Source organism: Octopus bimaculoides, chromosome 1, assembly GCF_046866305.1.
Source record: "Octopus bimaculoides isolate indiv1 chromosome 1, ASM4686630v1, whole genome shotgun sequence".
NCBI lineage: Eukaryota > Metazoa > Mollusca > Cephalopoda > Octopoda > Octopodidae > Octopus > Octopus bimaculoides.
Genome location: NC_142928.1, coordinates 97313166 through 97333165, shown reverse-complemented (window position 1 = coordinate 97333165; position 20000 = coordinate 97313166). Strand labels below are relative to the sequence as shown.

Here is a 20000-nt window from a genome sequence, read left to right as displayed (position 1 = left end):
TATATATATATATATATATATATATATATATATATATATATGTATATATATATGTATATATATATGTATATATATATGTATATATATATGTATATATATATGTATATATATATATATATATATATATATATGTATATATATATATATGTATATATATTTTAATATATGTATTTATTTTCTCCTAGTAATAAATAACTCGGATAAAATTTATTGGTTAATAGATACCAGGGTAGCAAAGATCACAAAATAACTGTGGTGTAACTCCTGTTTATGAGGTAGAAACTCCTTGATATTTTGGGTATTTGAGTATATATAAATTTAAAGAATGGAGTAAACGCATATTATAACTGCATACTTTTATTCTGACAGAGAAGTTTACATTTTTAACATCGCCGATTCCTATGGAACGCATAAATTGTAATTCTTCGAAACATATGTCGGAATAAAAGTATGCAGTTATAATATGCGTTTACTCTATTCTTTAAATTTATATATATGTATATATATATGTGTGTGTGTGTGTCTATGTATATATATATATATGCATATATATGTATATATATATATATATATATATATATATATATGTATATATATATATATGTATATATATGTATATATGTATATATATGTATATATGTATATATAAATATATGTATGTATATATATATATATATATATATATATATATATATATATATATATATATATATATATGTATATAATATTGTCCCATATACATATATATATATATATATGTGTGTGTATGTATATAATTGTCCCATATACATATATATATATGTGTGTGTGTATGTATATAATTGTCCCATATATACACAATATTGTCCCATGTATACATACATACACATACATTTTTACATAGGCGCATACATCTTTATATAAATATATGTAGAAGTCTGTGGGACAATGTAGTCCTCCTAAATAGTCTGAAAAGAAAACGGTTTGAGACTGTCATGTTTGAGTTTGAGCGAAACAGGTCGCAGTTTTGTTTCTCTCCCTCCCTCCCTCTCTCTCTCTCTCTCTCTCTCTCTCTCTGCCTCCACAACAACGTATACCATACTCATGCGAATGATGAACCCTCTGCGCATTCATAAATCGCAGCAAAATCCCCCTCACAACCTTTACACGCTACTGTCTTAAAGGAGATGTAATGGTCGTAGTTAAAATGTTTTCGATCGTAAGGTTGACTTGAACTAAAACGTGATCGTTTTGGTGTCAAGCGAGTGAACGATAAGTATATGAGGCCATTTCTACGTCTGACGGCGATCTTATCTAATACGCAAGAAACACCATCACGTGCTGCACATGCTTGTGTGACAACTAAAACAACTGACGTCAAACGATACGATTGAATTGGGAGGAACGCCCATTTCTACACTGCTGATTAGTTACGGTCGCTCACGTGATGGGTCTGATCATGGCTTGGCGCAAACGAACATCGGCCACGGCGATTGGTCGATGATGGTCACGTGTTGTTGTTTTTATTCTAACTGGGTTAGCGAGTGTTACCTTTCCACGGGGAATTTTAAAGAAGAAAATAATGTGATTCTGTGATCTCCATTGACTTGCTCTTCAAATGTCAATCTCCTCGCAAGACTAGTGGAAGTAGTCATGAGCCTTCATGATAATTATTAAATACAGAACCCTCGATCTGTTATAGTTAACTTAATATCGGACACATAATATAAAGAAAGGCATATAAAGGAATTAATGTATACAAAATGGGTGTATTTTGTGTGGTGTGTGTGTGTATACATAATATACAGAACGTGCTCTGAAATCGGTACTCGATTTAGTTTATTCAGTATTTTGGTATTAGTTTATTCAGTATTTTGGTATTGTGAAAGCTATGTGTTCGCTCTTCCCTACTGGTGCCCCTTAGTATTTTGCGTATTACAAATAATGTTCGCACGCGTTTTTTAAATTTTTTGTTTTAAGAAATTTATTTAAATCCTTTGAGAGAAGATAAACAAGGTAGAGTTGTATATCTAATTAGTTCTTCGGGAGCATCGTTCAACTTATTTAATTCCATGAATTTTAATTAGATTACTGTACAATTTATGATTTTCGAGCTTCCCCTCTCTCCCCTCTTATCACATTGTTTTAGAGTAAGATTTAATGTACATGTCTGATAGTTATTTAATGAGCTCTTCTCTCCGAAGCATTGATACTTCTTCCTAAATTTTGAACCACTGTTGCTTTGTTTAATTTATAGTCAATATTCTCCTGTTACTAATATACGTGCATGTACTTTCAAATTTTTTAATATTTATTTTAGAAGTGGAAGCTTAATTTTCAATATTGGGAAATTTAGATACGATACTAGGAATTTTGAGGAAATTTTCTGAGATTCTGCTCAAATTAAATTTTTTTAATGAAATCTTATAAGGAATACTTACAGTAATTCTATATGAATTTTAAAAACTTTGTTTCTTTTGTCTTGAGGGAGAGGAAGCTCTGTCTTTAAAGAGAAGTGAAATGAGAAATACTTATATTATGTTCATTTTCAGAGATGCCTCTGACGCTGGAGGGATATTGTAACGAGTATGATCCTTTGGATGTGTTAATTTTCTAACTCGCATGGAAGTACAAGATGAGACATAGGTTAATTTGTTTAACTAGCATGAAAGTACAAGATGAGACATCGAGTGGTTGGCAATATAAGCGTCAAAGCGTATAGAAGTAACTGCACTGGTACGGACTTGTGATGCAAATTAACGATAAATTTTAAGTGAAAAAGTGCGCTGAGTTATTGATAGAGTACTTGTAGCAGAGACAGACATGGTACGAACTAATAATACCGGATCTTATGATGCTGAGCTTCACAGATGAAGCACTGGATAATCAAGATATTTTACTATAAACTATGGAGTAGATCGCTCAGGCTATAACTAGCATAGGAAAACATGTTAAGTGAGCTAAATGAGAAAGCTTCTATGTAGTCATTCATCCTGTTAAAAATAATAGCCGAATTTCCCTTAACGTATCCTGTTACCTTGTAAACAAACTCATTAGACAATATAATCAGGGTACACAATACGTGGTGAATGACGGGATAGTCATTTTGGTCATGAGTCTGCTCTACTCGATCGAGGCTGACCTGTGGCTAAACAACAACGATACGTGTTAAAATGCTATTGCTCAAAAATCCTTGTTATATGGTCAGGTCTTGGTTTTCACGGTTCTTGTATTCAATTTTGTTCTGTTAATAAATATCTGCATTGGCTCTATGCATATACAACGAAATCTTTATAGCCTGCTTGTGCCATTGTGTATTCGAACACTATAACTATACCCAATTCAGTTTTCCTTAATAACTAGTTACGATGTGTTAACTTGATGAACTGTTCATGACCAAAAACTCAATTTTAAAGAAGGGATCAGAGACATTAGAGTTACCTCCCTTCGATTCTCTTTTCTTTGGCATTTACGTTTCAAAATTCTATCTGTATTTAATACTCGTTACGTCACCCGGCGTAGTACGCATACCGATTCCGTTCTTGTGCGTTTGTACGTGTTGGTGATAGCTGTCGGAAAAGTAGCAAGGTGAAAGCATGACTGTTGCTGTACGTCTCACAGTACATCCCATTACAGTATTTGAGATTATTGATGTTACCATATTTGTGTGTACATGCATTATGTGTTTGTTGAAAACAAGTAGTAAGAATTGTATTCTGAAGTGTTTTCAATGTGTCTAGGTATTTGAGTCTAACCATACATGCAGTGACATGGATTGCATTGCTTTCTGTAGCCAAACATAACTCTATGCTTTGCATATCCAAATGATTTTTCATTTTGATTGCTATACCTTTAGGTGTAGTCTGCAGTGATGCAAAGTGTACTATTTTGTGTTATTTGCAAGTTATGCTTTATTGCAGTGAGGTTACTGCTCTAGTTGGTCTGGTATTATATATAAAGGGTCTAACATATTTCTAACAGATATGCTGTTGTTTGTATATGTTGACCAAATGTGACACCTGTGGCTGCTCTTAATATTTGTAGTTGTTGCATGTTATCCCTTGCATTTTTTGCCTTCAGTGTGGGTTTATACTCTTTTTTAGCACCAGCAATGACCACCTTATCATTTTTTTAAAGCATTATGTATTTAATACTGTTACCTAATATAGCATATTTTTAAAGATGCTAGGGTGTGATTTAATGGAAATTTTGTTGAATATGAGAAATGGTTTTATTTAATGTTGTATTTCTGATGATTCTGAAGGTAATGATGGATTTGTTATGTACTACTAGTAACCTATTTGTCTCATACCATACTTCTAGGTGGTTAATGTAGGGTTAGAATGTTTCTATAGCTATACCTAAGGTGTGGTGATATCATATGCATATAACACTGTTTGTATATTTTGTGAGTTTTGGGAAGATCATCAATGTATAGGAAAAAAAGAATTGCTGAAAAGATACATGGTATATAAAATTTCAAGAAATACAGATTTCTGATTCATTGTTATGCTGTTCTACATTAGTTTCGCAATATGAGGTGCAGTTCAGTAGCATCATGTTTTTTTGAAGATGTGTTTGGTATTTTATTAAAAAGTGAGTGTTGGGGAATGCAGTCAGAAGCTTTACTGATAGTAAAAATATATTTAATAATTTAAAGTGCAGCAGTTATTATTCCTTTTACAAATTTCTGAGAGGAAAGTACAGTCAATTAACACCATATCTGGTATCTTATTATTACTTAACGTTATTGCCTTAACAAGTGTAAGAACAATTGCAAGTGTTTCATTTATTCTTGTGAATGGTTTTTGTTAGCTAACATGTAATTTTCTTATTGTTTGTTTATAGCTTCTGCATCGTCGAGAGAAAGACTATGAAGTCGAAGTGCAGCGACTTGCACGAAACAAGATCTCTCTTCAAGAGACAGTTCGGAAGTTAAAAATGGAATTGAGTCGTATGAATATAGAGTTCAACATTGATGACATTCCAACCAATGATGATGATGATACTGATTCCAACTCTACATCCACAGCATCAGGTAAGTACACTGAAATAAGGCAATTTATCTATAAAGCAAATTCTACTGCATTGAAATATGATTTGGAGGTCAAGTATATCTCAGTTCTTACACATTGGTAGAGTCTTGCAACTGTTCAAGTGAAATGTTAATAGTAGTCATTTCACCAGTTTCAGGGAGCATCCAGAATAAAACAATTATTAAAAATACAGAAAATTACAATTAACTAAATTAGTAAAATATTACTCTTTTGGCAGAAACACCAGTGTTTAATATCCTATCTTCAGTACCCTGTTCATAACAGGTACCTGAGTATGGTACAATTCACCATTGTAAGCAAGAGAGGCATTTTGTTACTCTTGGTTTTGTTGTCAGCTTGCAATCCTAAGCTCAAATCCTTCCTTGTTTCTTGAGAAAGCAAAGGAAAACCATTCCAATGTAATTTCTCTTAAGCCTTTTGATACCAATTCACCTGAGATTATGCACCATTCTATGATACAAATTTCATGTTTAAAGTGACCTAAATTAAAACCTTCCATCAAAATTCCATGTTAATGTATGTTCTAAGCACCAATTTAATAGTGAAGTTATTTTCCTAAATTCTTCATTATTTTCAAAATTAACTGAAACAAAAGCAGTATATTTTGACAGAAATAAGTTAACAAAAAGATCAAGTCATTACATAAAGACAAGCTCAGTAAATTAACAGAATACTATTATTCTGGTTCGTATCTATTAAGGGTTAATTTTTGTCTTTCATATCCTTTTTTGAATAACAGTTTAGTTCAGATATATTTTCTCTTCAAATTTGATATTGGCATGTAAATTTTTAGATTAACTGTTTCTACAAGTGTCTACTCTTTTTGGAACAAAGCAGTTTATTATATCAGTAAGGCTAAGTAATGATTTTCACTTATAAGAGTACTGTCATTACTCAAGTTAAGTTTATATTATTGCTGCTGCCATATTTTCCATGTCCATGTCTATGGCAAATGCAAGCATGTTCTAACTGAAAATTATGTCCAAAGAACTTGCAATGACAATACATTTCTAATATTTTAAAATGTTTCATGGGTAGAGAATGAGTTTTCATTTTGTATCTTTCTTTTTCTTTGTTTCTTTCTGTCATTTTGTCTTTCTTTTCTTGTTTTCTCTTTCATTTTTAATTGAAATTAATTTAATCTTAATTCCTTGTGTTTGATATTTGATTGCAGAGGGTAATGGTCCCATTTTAAGTGATGTGGAGGAAGAAAGCATTACACCTGTATCTCAACCTGTGAAAGCTGTTTCAGAAACTGTACCAGGTAAGAAGAGGCCACTGAGTTACCACATCGTGCCTTCTTCATTTATTTTGAATCAAGAATTTACTGCACCCAAGATAGCACCTTCCTTGCCAACTTCATCTGTCATGCCTTTGACAAGCACAGCACTCAGTGATTACAAACCTCAGTCTCTTTCCAAATCCTTACACACAACCCCTAAAGTAATAGAATTGGAAAAGACCCATCAATCTGATTCAGTGTCAAATACAAGTGAAAGTAAATTGGATTCAATTATCTGTGACACAAACACTGCTTCCACAGGAGCCAAAAAAAAGGTTTGGGTAATTCCAAGAACTTTGGAAGTCAAAACACAGATCTCATCACCAGAGCTACAGAAAATACAGTGGAGTGGCAGCCCATTAATAAATAATAAACATGCAATGAAATCCAAAGAAGAACCAAGAATAATTACAAAAAAACAGGCTGCAATTCCAGTTTTAGGTAAGGAAATTTCTAAGTATTTTCTTTTTTGAGAAAACTGGTCTTAAAAAAAAAAATTGTTATGGTGCAACCATATATTCAGTTTTATTTAGAACAAGATGTGTGTTTGTTTAGATTTTATAAATTAGATTTAATCCATGGAGAAGATATTATTAATTAATGTTTCATATGCTAAACTCCTTTCTTAAACCAATCTATGTGAAAAAATTAGAATGACATTGTAGGGTAAGTATGAGAGGCCAGATTTAGCTGCTTTGAAAACAAAACAGGTAGAGTATTTGGGCTGGATATGGCTGGTTTAAATGCTCAAGGGTTAAGTTATAATAATTCATTACAAACGGCTATATGTTTTACTCTAAGTAAGCTTTTTCAGACTATCATCATCATCATCATCGTCGTCGTTTAACGTCCACTTTTCATGCCAGCATGGGTTGAACGATTTGACTGAGGACTGGTGGACCAGGAGGCGATACCAGGCTCCAATCTGATTTGGCAGAGTTTCTACAGCTGGATGCCCTTCCTAACGCCAACCACTCCTAGAGTGTAGTGGGTGTTTTACATGCCACCAGCACGAGGGCCAGTCAGGCGGAACTGGCGACGGCCACGCTCAAAATGGTGTATTTTACATGTCATCTGCATAGGGGCCAGCCCATCTGCTCTGGCAACGATATATATATATATATATATATATATATATATATATATATATATATATACATACACATATACATATACATACCGTAAAAACACCATGTAATTTGTGCACCTGTGTAATTTACACAGGTGATTTTCAGGATAAAATCTGTTACAAAAAGCTCCTATTCGTGTAAAATTTGCACCCAAAAGTTTTCAGAATTGCCAATATAGTCAGAGGGAAAAGGTTTTCAATTTAGTTGTATTTAGCATAACTTCACTTACTTATGATTAAATTTTATTAAATTTTCATTAAATAAAGATAATTTCTGGTTAACAGGTGTCATATTGAAAGCTATTAGGTTACAAAGTGTTTGTGTTGTTTATAATAAGCTTTATTTTACATTTCTTGCCCATAAGAGATTATGTCCGATCTTTAGCATACTGCTGTATGTCTTCTCAAATCACAATCACAAGAAAAGTTGTTGATAGGAATTACCAAAAAAAAAAACAAAGCTGATAAATATGCACAAGTGTTGCAAATTAAGTTTAATTACCAATAAACATCAGCTTGGATGACACTTTACTCAACCAACAGTGGAAGGTGACCGATCAAATTGATTATGTAAACAGTTCTTTTCCACCTATTCTTGTCAAAACCTTTGATACAGCGTATCGAAATTCTAATCCTTTCACACTTATAAAATGTCGAGCAAACTTTAAAATTTGTCATTCCTATTATTGTCAGTATGGGCAGAACTTATGAATCGTTTACTGCAAAGGAGAAATTAAATATGTTGAATATGCATTTGAATCCAGAAATAGAGCTGCCGGAAGGCATTTTAATGTTAATGAAGCCAGTGTTTGAAACTGGTGTAAACAGTACAGCAAACATAAAACTGTGCCTAGTAATAAATAGACAAAAATAAAAACATACAATCAAGATTATCCATATCATTACATTTTTTTCAGTCAGGAATATCCATATCACTATGTATGTCAATGGTGCTCCATTGCAATAGGTAGAAACAAGCAATGTAAAATATGGCTAGGACCATGTTTACCAGCATGATTGTCAAACTTTAAGAAGTAGTTAACCATTTAATGGTTTTACTAAATTTATACAGAAAAAGTAAGCATTATACTGTCCAGCATAAATAAAAGTCAACTTCATTATATTTAAACCATTATTTTTTCTGTAAAAACCTATTCTGACATTAAATGAGTCAACTTCTGGTATGAATGTTTATGTTTTGTATGTTTTGTTTGTTTTTTTTTCAACAAAAAAAATTTCAAAAAAATTCTGGAAACAACCTACTCATGTAATTTACGCACCCCCTAAAGTTTATTTTTGCGGGAAAAAGTGCATAAATTACATGGGTTTTTACAGTATATATAATATGTATACACAGGTGCATGAGCTATATGAAAACATCATTTTAATTTTAATAAAATATAAAAACCATTATATTTTTATAGAATTTAGTACACGTATTCTTATGTACATAGCAAAATGCTGTTCAATAAAGCTGTCATCAGCCTTAATTAACCTTAATTACTGCCTTGATATAACTTCTGAAATGACTAAATGTGTTGAGTAGGTGATTTTTATTCATATGGCCATAACATCCTAAATAGTAGACATCAATCAGTCTTTGGTATTGCAGGCATGCTTGTTGGTCTCCCTCCCAACAATGCTCCAGACGTTGTAGTGCAGGGGGTTTAAATCAGGAGAGCTAGGAGGCCAAATGTTATGGGTGACACACTCATGAAAATTTTTGACTATCCACTTCTGGGTTGTTCAGACTGGAACATGTACAGCCTCCCCACAAGCAACTCTCTTGATCCATGGTTTAACGACTATCTCCAGCATCTCGATGTAGGCTGCTGCATTGACCCTAATCATTGTGGTTGGCAGCTAAAGGGACAAGAACAGCATGCCTTTTCATTGTCTGCATTAGGTTCAAAGCTTCCATGTTGGGGCTGAAAAAAGAGGATATTTAGTCAAAGTTTGGGCCATTTATGATTCTTAAATTTTTATTCTGAAATAGTTAACACATCCTCTATATATATATACTAGCAGTATAACCCGACCTTGTCCGGGTGTGACTTATTATGCCATCTACGATAAGTCTTGCTAGCTGAAAATCAACTAAAAACGAAAGCCTTACAATGAAAAAACCCTTATGATGTAAATATGTTCATAATTCAAAAGACGATGAAATTAATAGGGAAAGTCTGAAAGCTGTTTTGCGTAAAATTATTAAGCATACGTAAATTTCATCCGTGTAATTGGCTATAGAAATGCTTGTGCAAAACAACTTTTTGCGCTGCCCTGATTATACATAGCAGGAGCTAGGATGGCAATTTGTGATGAAGCAATTGCTGGCGATCTGTTGCTAAACAGTTTTGCCAGAATTCTGTCAGATTGGGCAGAAGGTGTTGATGCACCATTTTGCATTATGTTCAAAGTAGCTACTGGAATGTGGTGAATTGCTGCAGTCTGTGGCTGTCATTTTAAACCGGTTGCTGTCTTTCCTCAGCAAACTCTCTTCTTTGGATGCATAATCCATGTATATATTAAACAGAACAACAAAAGTTATAATTGATGGCAGGGTCGGTACTTTTCACATATCTGTAATTTTTCAGATTAACACCCGCACAATTACCCAACCCTAATCCTAAACCTAATCCTAACACTAACACTAACCCTAAACCCTAACCCTAACCCTAAAAAACGTAACCGTAACATTAATCCTAAAACCCTAACCCTAACACCCTAGTGAAAATCGTGGTAAATTTACAAAACATTGACGAACATGAGTTATATTTTACTGAATGATTGTGTACTTGCACGTGTATGCTTTTGAGAGAGCGAGAGAGGAAGAGGTAGAGAGGGGGAGAGAAAGGAATAGGGGTAGTTAAAAATTTTCTTGACTGCTTCTCTTCACTGCCTATTACTTCATTAGAAATCTAAGGATGCACATAAGCACATAATAGAGAAAAATGAAACAAATATGGACGACTTGCTCCGAAACACCACCGAGTGGGGAACACTTCTCAAAAATAACCTGCAGTTGTTTCCTTTGAAATGTACATACATCAAGGTACATTTGTACAAAATTTCATGAAAAAATATTCATTTTCCTGGAAGTTAAGAGGAATTTAAGTGGAATTTCTGAATATTGTACCCCACCCCCTTCCAAAACACTTTCACCGAAAATTTTTGTATATTTGGAATCTACATAATAAATAATATATGCATAGAAAATTTCATTAAAAAATATTCATTTTTATGAAAGTTATGACCTTCCAAAGTTGGGGGATACAACTCTGTAGTTATGCCATCAATGTTTTGTAAATATACCACGATGTGAATGATTGTGTTTACTTACACGTGTATACGTTTGAGAGAGCGAGAGAGGAAGAGGGGGAGAAATGAATAGAGATTGAGAGCAATGTGTATGTTGTTGTCACAGGTCATGTATGTGTGGTTGTGTGTGTTTTTACATATCTGTTATGAAAAATAGGTAAAGAATACTGAGATGAAAGTTTAATCTATGACGTTGTATGTATCACTTTCTCTCTCTCTCCCTCTTTTACTCTTACTCTCTATATTTTTATGTTGAGCGCGTGTGTAAGAATGGCGTTCCAGGTAGAAGGGATGAAATATAAAAGTTGCTAGAAACAACAGCCAAATCTCCCTTAAATCACACAAAATAAACGGAATTTTAAAAATCTAATTACTGCACTGGAAAGTTCACATTGAGAAAATTCCATTGATGTAAAAAGTTTTACGAAAAAGTGGAAAATGTGGATTTCTATAAACTTTTAAAAAGGCTTCACACAGACACACAATTTCAGCTTTATATATTAAGATATATATATATATATATATATATATATATATATATATATAAAATTTAAATAAGAGTTTTGACACTAATATCCATTTATATTGAAGTTTATTACCTGTCAACATTTCTGTATAAGGTTATATTCAACTCTCAATTCAAGTTAAATAAGTAAATTACCTTACACATCCTCAGGGTGTTTACTCTTTACCTTTTACCCTGAGGATGTGTAAGGTAATTTACTTATTTAACTTGAATTGAGAGTTAAATATAACCTTATACAGAAATGTTGACATAGGTAATAAACTTCAATATAAATGGATATTAGTGTCAAAACTCTTATTAAAATTTTTGATATATAACCAAGGAGATCGATTCATAAGGAGTTTACTATAGACCTTTGTGGACGAATTTTTGCTATTTTGATAACGATTACATGTTTTATCTCACCAATACATTGTGGAGATATAATTATATGAACACACACATATATATATATATATATATATATATATATATATATATATGTATGTGTGTAATATAAAAGATTCTGTTTTGAGTCATATGAGTGCGTATATATGTATGTGTATCATCATTTAACATCCACTTTTCCATCCCATTGAACCACACTAACCTTTACCAGTTTCCAAGTAAGATGATTTTCCCAATGGTCAGAGATGATTTTCACAGAAGGCTGGAAACAAATGACATCAGGGGTATGACAGTGCTGCTTGTTTACAACGTCATGTAATGTCAAGATGCAAACCCACATGAGGTTGGGCTCACTTCACCTACGTATCATCCTTCTTTCTCTCATCTTTCTCCTGTCTGCTATATCATTATTGCTATTCTGCTGTTTTTTTTCCCCCCTTCTGCACTGTCAGCCATCTCCTACTCACCCTTACCTCTCCCCCAACTCATGTATCATTTTTCACCCTCACCCTTATCCACCATTCACTATATCCACCCCTTAATTCTACCCAATCATTTCAGTTGTCACCTACTCTCCCCTATCTTCCTTCTAATGTACACTTGTTCTTCATTCATTATACTCACCTTCTCATCCATTCCCTATCTCTCAACATCTCTCATTTCCCTTGTACACTGCCCCATCTCCACTATTCTATCTTTCTAGCTCTACTCCAATTAGTCCTACCCTCTATTCTTTAATGAGAGTAGCCATGTAGCTCCTCTATAGCAGGAAAAAACAAACCTTCTTTTGTTCTGGCTCCTTCCCTCATACTTTAACCTCTCATATCTGAGCATAAAGGCTCCCTCATCTCCACTGTAGCCCCACAGAATTAAAGAGAATGGGTCAATCTCATTAGTGCTGATACCCTGAAAAAATCACTCCGTATACACTGTAAGGTGATTAGAATGAAGAATGGCATCCAACAGTAGAAACCATGCAAGAGCAGACATTGGAACATGATGAAGTTCTCAGATCTGCTACAGCCTGTTAAACCATTGAAACCATGTCAGCATGGAACCAGTCACTAAAAACGACAATGATGATGATATATGTATACGCTGTGTTATATATGTAAGGATAATATAAAATGAGGTTGGAGAATAGCAGGCTTTAATAGTAGATCACATTTGGTTTTGCACCACATACCAGCTTAAAGTTACTGAGTATATATATATACATACTATCAATGGTATATGAATATGTTATCCTTGTATTAATCTTATGCAAAGAGGAGTTCCTCATGTGTTTCCAGCCCAGAAAATACCTTACTGTAGAATAACGTGGTAGCCAAATAATGACATAAGAGCTCTTAAATGTACATTATGAGGTTTCACCCAATGCCTTTTGGATGTGTGTGTGGTGTGTTTGTTTTATATATATATATATAATCTTTTTTTATGTAACATACTTTACATGTGTTGTTGAAAATCCAGAGGCTGCAGTTTTTTGTCTGGGAACAATCTCTTTAAAAAACACAATATACTTCATAATCAGGTGAAATGAAATCACTCAGGCAGCTTCTCGAGAGCAATAGATATGTATTTTGCTGTTGTTTTGGCTTGTCAGTGTCATGTGCTAGTGTCTCTTCCAAAACAAGACTGAATCAACCAGTCTGAAATATATAGTGATAGTGTATAAACTATCCACTTAGTTTGTAATGGTGTCACATAAGCAGAATAAAATTCAAATTATGCAACAGAAGGAACTCTAGAGTGAAATCTATTTTTATGTAACAAACTTAATGTATATTGTTTAAAAGCCAAGGGCTGCAGTTTTTCATTTGGGAAAAATCCCTTTTTAGATGTAGTGTTATAAAATACAATATACTTCAGAGCTAGGTGAAACAAAATTGCCCATTGCATAATTCAAATTTTATTCTGTTTATGGAGCACTATTACACACCAGTGTAAAATTGGTTGATTTGATCTCATTTTGGAAGTGATGTGTATCGAAATATGTATCTGTCTCTCTCACAGTCACTGCTGGGGTGATTTTGTTTTGCCTCACACCTTCAACCAATTTGCCTTCCCAAGGCCTTGGCCATCAGGAATGATATCACTGCCCACATTTTTCCCCACATAAATCCACTTCAATAAGTTCAAATTGAACATCAGCCCTATGAATCTGTTTCAGTAGGTGAGTGGTTGGCAGAGGTTGCTGTTCCTTCCTCCTGACTACACCATTTAAAAAAAAAAGAGTAATGTTAATGGTTAACTTTAAATTTTTCACTTTTTGAATGCTGGTAAATATTGATATATTACATTGGTACAAAGCTATGCTGGCTGGCATTTTATTTTATTGACCTTAAAATGATTGAAGCCAGCTCTTGCATGTTTTGAACTAAGAAGGTGGAAACATCAGATTAAATACTGTCGAGTATTTAGTTTGGTATTTTAATAATTCTTTCATTTCAACCCCATTTTCATGCTAAATATTAACTTAATTATATCAGTGCTTTCAATTTTGTCTATTATTCATCAAAGGACATTAAATCTTGGTGTGATAAGTGTATATGTTAAAATGTTAAACCTGGGGTGTAGATTCAAGATATGTTGAGTGCATGGCTGACAACCACAAGTTCATTTATTTCAATAAATAATTTAGTAATTAAAAATAATGGTCACTTGCAAGTAATTGTCATCATTTACAATTCATTATATGTTAACTAATGCTAACTTAAGTTCTTGTTTGCTAATATCTAAGGTCATTTTAGATACTACTGCTTATTGTGGATTATAGAGTTAATGCAAAAGAGATATGATAATGGTATACACAGGCATCTTTACAACTACTGTATAAAGTGATTAACAGCAATATAAAACCTACCTAGAAATTGTTGCTTGGATTTTCTCTGTACTCCATTTCCTGTGGAAGTGTCTTCCACATTAGGTATATAAAATTACTATCTTCATTAATGTAGGTACAACTTTAACTCATTTTCCATTTGTTCTGACATTTTTTTATAAGTAGTATGCTTGTCATTTCAATATATGAAATGTGAATGTTATAACTATGTTTCCCTTATTTTAATGCTTAGTAACCTCTGTTTCAGCTGCCACACATTTAGCACTTCATTAACCTAGTTTTTTTTTTCTTCTTTTTGTTATATTTGCATTAAATATATGAAATGTTATATCTTAATTTCTTGCAGCTCAGTCAGTGCGTGTACAAGAGTTGGCTACCACTGCCACAACATACAGTTCACCCAATATTCTGGCTTCAGCACATCAGCTTTCCAACATCCTGACTCCTGTTATTTGTACAACTGGCAATGCAACACTTGTACCTGCAGCAGTTAAACCAGTCGTTTCAACTGGTACTGCCGGTCAGACCTCTACACCGCTTACTTTAGTCCCTAATATGGCTCGCAATTCGGTGACACAAATTTTGCAGCAGACTGTGGTTCAACGTCAGTCCCAAAAGAAGCAGACTATTCTTAGCAGTAGCAACAACACCACCACCACCACTCTGGTCAACAACATCAATAACAATAATACTAATGATAGCAATAATAATAGTAATAATAATAATAATAGTAGTAGTAATAGTAACAATAGTAGTGGTAGTAGTAGTAACAACAATAACAATATCAACAACAATAATAATAGTATTAACTGTATCAATACCACCAATGTTGCTGTGGCGACAGTAGCACAAGGTATGTGTACTTTTTCTATCTTTCCTTTGCTGTCTGTCTCTTCTTCCAACAACTGTTTTGTTACATCATAGAATTTCGTTTCTCTCAGAGCAGCGCATGTCTAAATTATACAAAATGAAGTCATTGAGGAAATTAGTTCAGGCATATAACATATTTGGTAACAATGTAACATTTCAAAGATATTGAAGCAATATTTTTGCCTTGTTGATATATATGTATATATGTGTGTGTGTTTGTGCGTCTGTGTTTGTTCCCCCAACATCGCTTGACAACCAATGTTGGTGTGTTTACGTCCCCATAACTTAGCGGTACTAGGCTTACAAAAATAAGTCCTGGGATCGATTTGCTCGTCTAAAGGCAGTGCTCCAGCATGGCTGCAGTCAAATGACTGAAACAAATAAAAGAAAAAAAATTAAAGAATAACTAGATGTGTAAAATATGTTACATGTAGAGAAGTGCATCAGCTAAACAAGTCACCCTAGCTAATTTTTTTGTCACACTTGTGTCAAATGTACCAGTTTTCTGAACATTTTCAGTATCATGCAAGGTATTTATAACATAGGATTGTGAAATTGTTGTTTCATTACATAAGTCTTCTATACTTTAAAACACATAATAAGTAGCATCCTTGGCTAATTGATGAGATCTTTCATTGAGAAAGCAATATGCAATCAATAAGATTTCAATACTAAGTGCAGCTAAGCATTCTGTGATCTTGACTTAGGTAACTTCTTTCAATTTTCTAAATCTTCTTTCCTAACCACTCCTCAGCTCACAAACATCTATCTGTAACGTTTTTGCAGACAAAAAAAGCAGGTAGAGTGTTCAGTTAAAGTTTGTTTTGCAATCATATATGGTTCAAAGATCTGTGACACTTTGGGTTTACCAGTGCCTTGTAATTAAAATTTAGTAGAAACAAATTGTGTGTAAGATCATTTTACATGTTTATGTCTATACTTGTGTATAATCAGTGAAAGGTATAAACAGGTGAAAAAATTGCAAATAAGCTGGTGTGTTGAACAAAATACCTTCTGTTTATTCCTCATGAGTTGCATATATACTCTCTTGTCACTCTCACCATCAAAGATGTAGTGAATCAGCAATTAACTCATTGGAGACCTATAATCAATGTCACTGTTGTCCACAGTGTGCATGATAATAAAGAAAATTTGTGAAAAATGATACCTTTTCTTTCACAATTGCTGGATGTGAATAATGTCTGTTTCTTTGTTACCATCACTCTAAAACAATGTGCTTTCATTCTCCTTCTCTCCAAACTTATACATAACCTCTTATTGGTATATGCCATTCATGTTTTCCTTCTCTAATGTGATGGAAACAATCTTAAACTGTTCTTAAACCACCTTGAATTTCTGCCAAACTTCAGCAATACCTAATTAGTTATAAAATCATATCTACTTCATGGTGTTACCTCTCACATGAGTGAGAATGTTTGCAAATACTGAGTTATTTCCCTTAAATCCAAGTGTTAAACAGTGATTATGACAAGAGAACCAGCTATCAAAATTCCCTGCTTAAGGGAATTAGTCATTATAGCATAGTAAGTGTTGATAGAATTATTTCAGTTTTCTATCCCCACCACACATACACATTACTTACTTTCATGAACATACTTCATAGCTTGGTCGTTTCTCTATCTTTATTTACTTCAATATGGATCCACTCATCATCGCCTTTAACCATATATAGCCTAACATAACCCTTTTATATCTCTTTAATTTCTGTAATACAAGCTTCACATACATGCAATTTTAGTGCCTCACACTAAACTGCACATTCTTCCTGAACATTAATAGCAATAACATTTTTTCGTTGGGGACATATGTCTTATTCAACATAAGCACTAAACATCTCAATGAAATAAACTAAAAAGTATATTTTTCTCGACTCATAAACGAAACACTACTCAAGCTGTCACACTACACTAAACCACTCATTCTTTACATTGCTAAAAGTGTGTAATAAAGGTTTGATTTTCTTCATCAAGCTCAGAAAATACTTTATCATTGAATAACTTATGTGTAGTAGTATTGCTCAGCTTGTGTCAGTCTGTTTTAAACAGAGAGAGTTGTCATACTACATTGACAAGTTGTTAGCATTAGGAATGTTCTACATACAATAACTTCCATTTATGTACAAAAATAACTGAAATTTATATGATCCATAGAATATTCATGCAAAACAATTTTTGAAGATGGTTGTGTGACAAATCTAAAATTACAGTTTGTTTTAGACATTTTTGCATTCCTTAACTTATTTGTGTAAATGTTTTAATTTTCTGCTTTACAATACAAAAATACCCTCATGGAATCAAGGGTTTTTAGAAGCACACAAAGTAATGTCTTTAGGAAATAGTGTATGGGAAGTTATAATGTTCATTCTTTTCCCATAAGCATAAGAAACATGAGAATTGAAAAAGTTTCAATCAAGTATTCAAATGGTTATATACTACTCTCACTAAGAACTTGACATGATTTTACAAATTACACACTAGAGTTGTTATTGGCACAATATTCTATTTGTCTCAGCCATCCTAGCATGTAATTAATAAAAGAAATGGCATCATTACAATTTATACTGGAGTGAAAATATTAAAATTATATGATGATTCATTTCACTTACTAATTATCTCTGTGTTACATATTTTTCTTGTGCTCTTTTATTTAGTTTTTCCCCAATTTATTAATCTCTTTTTCTTTTGTCCATCTCTCTCTCTCTCTACAATATTTATCTATATTTACTTATTTATCTGTCTGTGTATTTCAGTTACAACAGTTCAAGCATCAAAGACCTTGAAATCTGTGAGCCAACTTGGAAGAAGTACAAATTCTGTTCGTTCAGTAGTTCCAATGACTCCAAGCATTATTAAGCCAGGTCTTCAACCAACTGGCATCAAAGTGTCTGGAATTACCAAAGTTGCAACTTTGACTACTCCTATAAGCCAATCTAAGAAAACTATCGAAGCATCTAATACTCTGACTGGATTAGTGGTGTCATCCACAACTTCAACAGCTCCTTCAACAAATGTTATATCAGTGGCACACCCTATTGTAACGCAGACTTTGCCAGTGATGTCTGCTGTAAAACAAATTCTTGCAACACCAGCCACACAGATTTTGCCTGGTAGCCCTATTACTGTGAATCCTTTATTAGGGCAGTCGATAACAAGGACACAAATACTAAACAATGTTACTAATGTAGGTTCTTCAGTTGTTACCACAATGTCTAACAGTCCATCAAGCATTTCCTCCAGTCACTCAGTTGTTCCATTGACTCCTATGAAGTCTGTATCACAGATTGTTTCACCCATGGCAATGATGTCATCGGCTGTCCATATGTCTCCAGGGCTTAACCAAGCCACTCAGTTAAATGTGATTCCACGGGTCCAGTACCAGCTGTTTCCCAGCAACCAAGTTGTTGGTCAAACAGTTACAACCAAACCCCTTGTGATGGTGACAGTGCCTACTACCACGGCAGTACAGGTATCTATGGCAGTAACCTCTACAACTACGTGATACTTTGTTGCCAAGGTCTTATACATACCCACACACACACTCATGTATATATTGTCTATTCTTGTACATAAAATACCATGTACAGTGTATAGCTAACATCTAAATAAATATTGAATGAATTAATATGTATGCAGAAATGCACATACACCAGCACCTATGTGGGTGTTTGTATATACTTGCACATACCCACAGCACAGTGAAGTAAAGCTGTAAAATCTCTCTCATCCTTCTGTAAGAAAAACTAATGATGATTTATTAATAGTAGAATCAGTTCAGTTTTCTTTTGTATGATGGAAGTGAAATGGTTTAGGTTATTGCTGGTAACAGTGCCCATTCTAGTTGGCATTTGTCTGGATTTTATTAAAGAATTGCAAAAAATTTATCGAGATAATGTATTTTTACACAGTCTTTCTCATAGTTCCAGAAAGAATTTATATCTACACACAGAAATGCTTTATTTTTTACAATATTATTTTAATAATTTATAACATACTTGTATCATTTACTCATACATATATACACACACAAACGCTCATGTGCTTGAATGTTTGTGTTTGTGTGCATGCTTATGAATGTGTGCTTGTGTATGTTTATATATGTATATAAAATGGGCATATGTATGTATATTCCTTTTATTTGTGAGATCTTTTATTTATTTTCTCATATTGTTATATATGTTACTTATTTATTTTTAATTTATAGTAACTTTCTGTAAACCTACCAGTATGACAGCATGTTGAGCTATGTTGGATGCAGCCTGCTGCAAAAGCTGTTCCATGTAATAAAGATGTTGTTTCCAAGATGATTTCTTTTACTTATTACCAGAAATAATTTTAACTTTTTTTGTTTCTTAAACAGAACAAGCGTAGGGTGTCATTTGCAAAAAAATGCAAATTACACTTCAGACGTTTTTGAAAAAAAGTGGGACACTGAATAATGCAGTCCTAGATACACAATACCTGAAAAAGAGGTTGGGATGGTCATGGCTAGAATGCCTTTCTTTAAACAACAATATTCCAAACCTAGCTTCAGCTTTTTCCTATCACAAACCATTTTTTATTCTCTCTCTCTCATATATATATATATAT

At 33.3% G+C, this 20000-nt stretch overlaps 1 protein-coding gene across 12 annotated transcripts in view; it reads left to right on the top strand.

Moving 5' to 3' along the window:
* Positions 1-19712, top strand: part of LOC106867929 (uncharacterized) — a 112858-nt gene extending 93146 nt beyond the window's left edge. For 8 of the 12 annotated variants that reach the window (XM_089354500.1, XM_052968413.2, XM_052968406.2 and 5 more), the window contains 4 exons: positions 4828-5017; positions 6211-6759; positions 14870-15376; positions 18164-19712. In XM_089354500.1, coding sequence (XP_089210626.1) covers positions 4828-5017; positions 6211-6759; positions 14870-15376; positions 18164-18912 — 1995 coding nt within the window. In that variant the 3' untranslated portion in view covers positions 18913-19712. Of the gene's footprint in view, positions 1-1454; positions 4447-4827; positions 5018-6210; positions 6760-14869; positions 15377-18163 lie in introns of those variants that run through there. The other 4 variants (XM_014912997.3, XM_089354503.1, XM_052968425.2 and 1 more) reach the window with 4 other exon arrangements.
* The last annotated feature ends 288 nt before the right edge of the window (positions 19713-20000 follow it).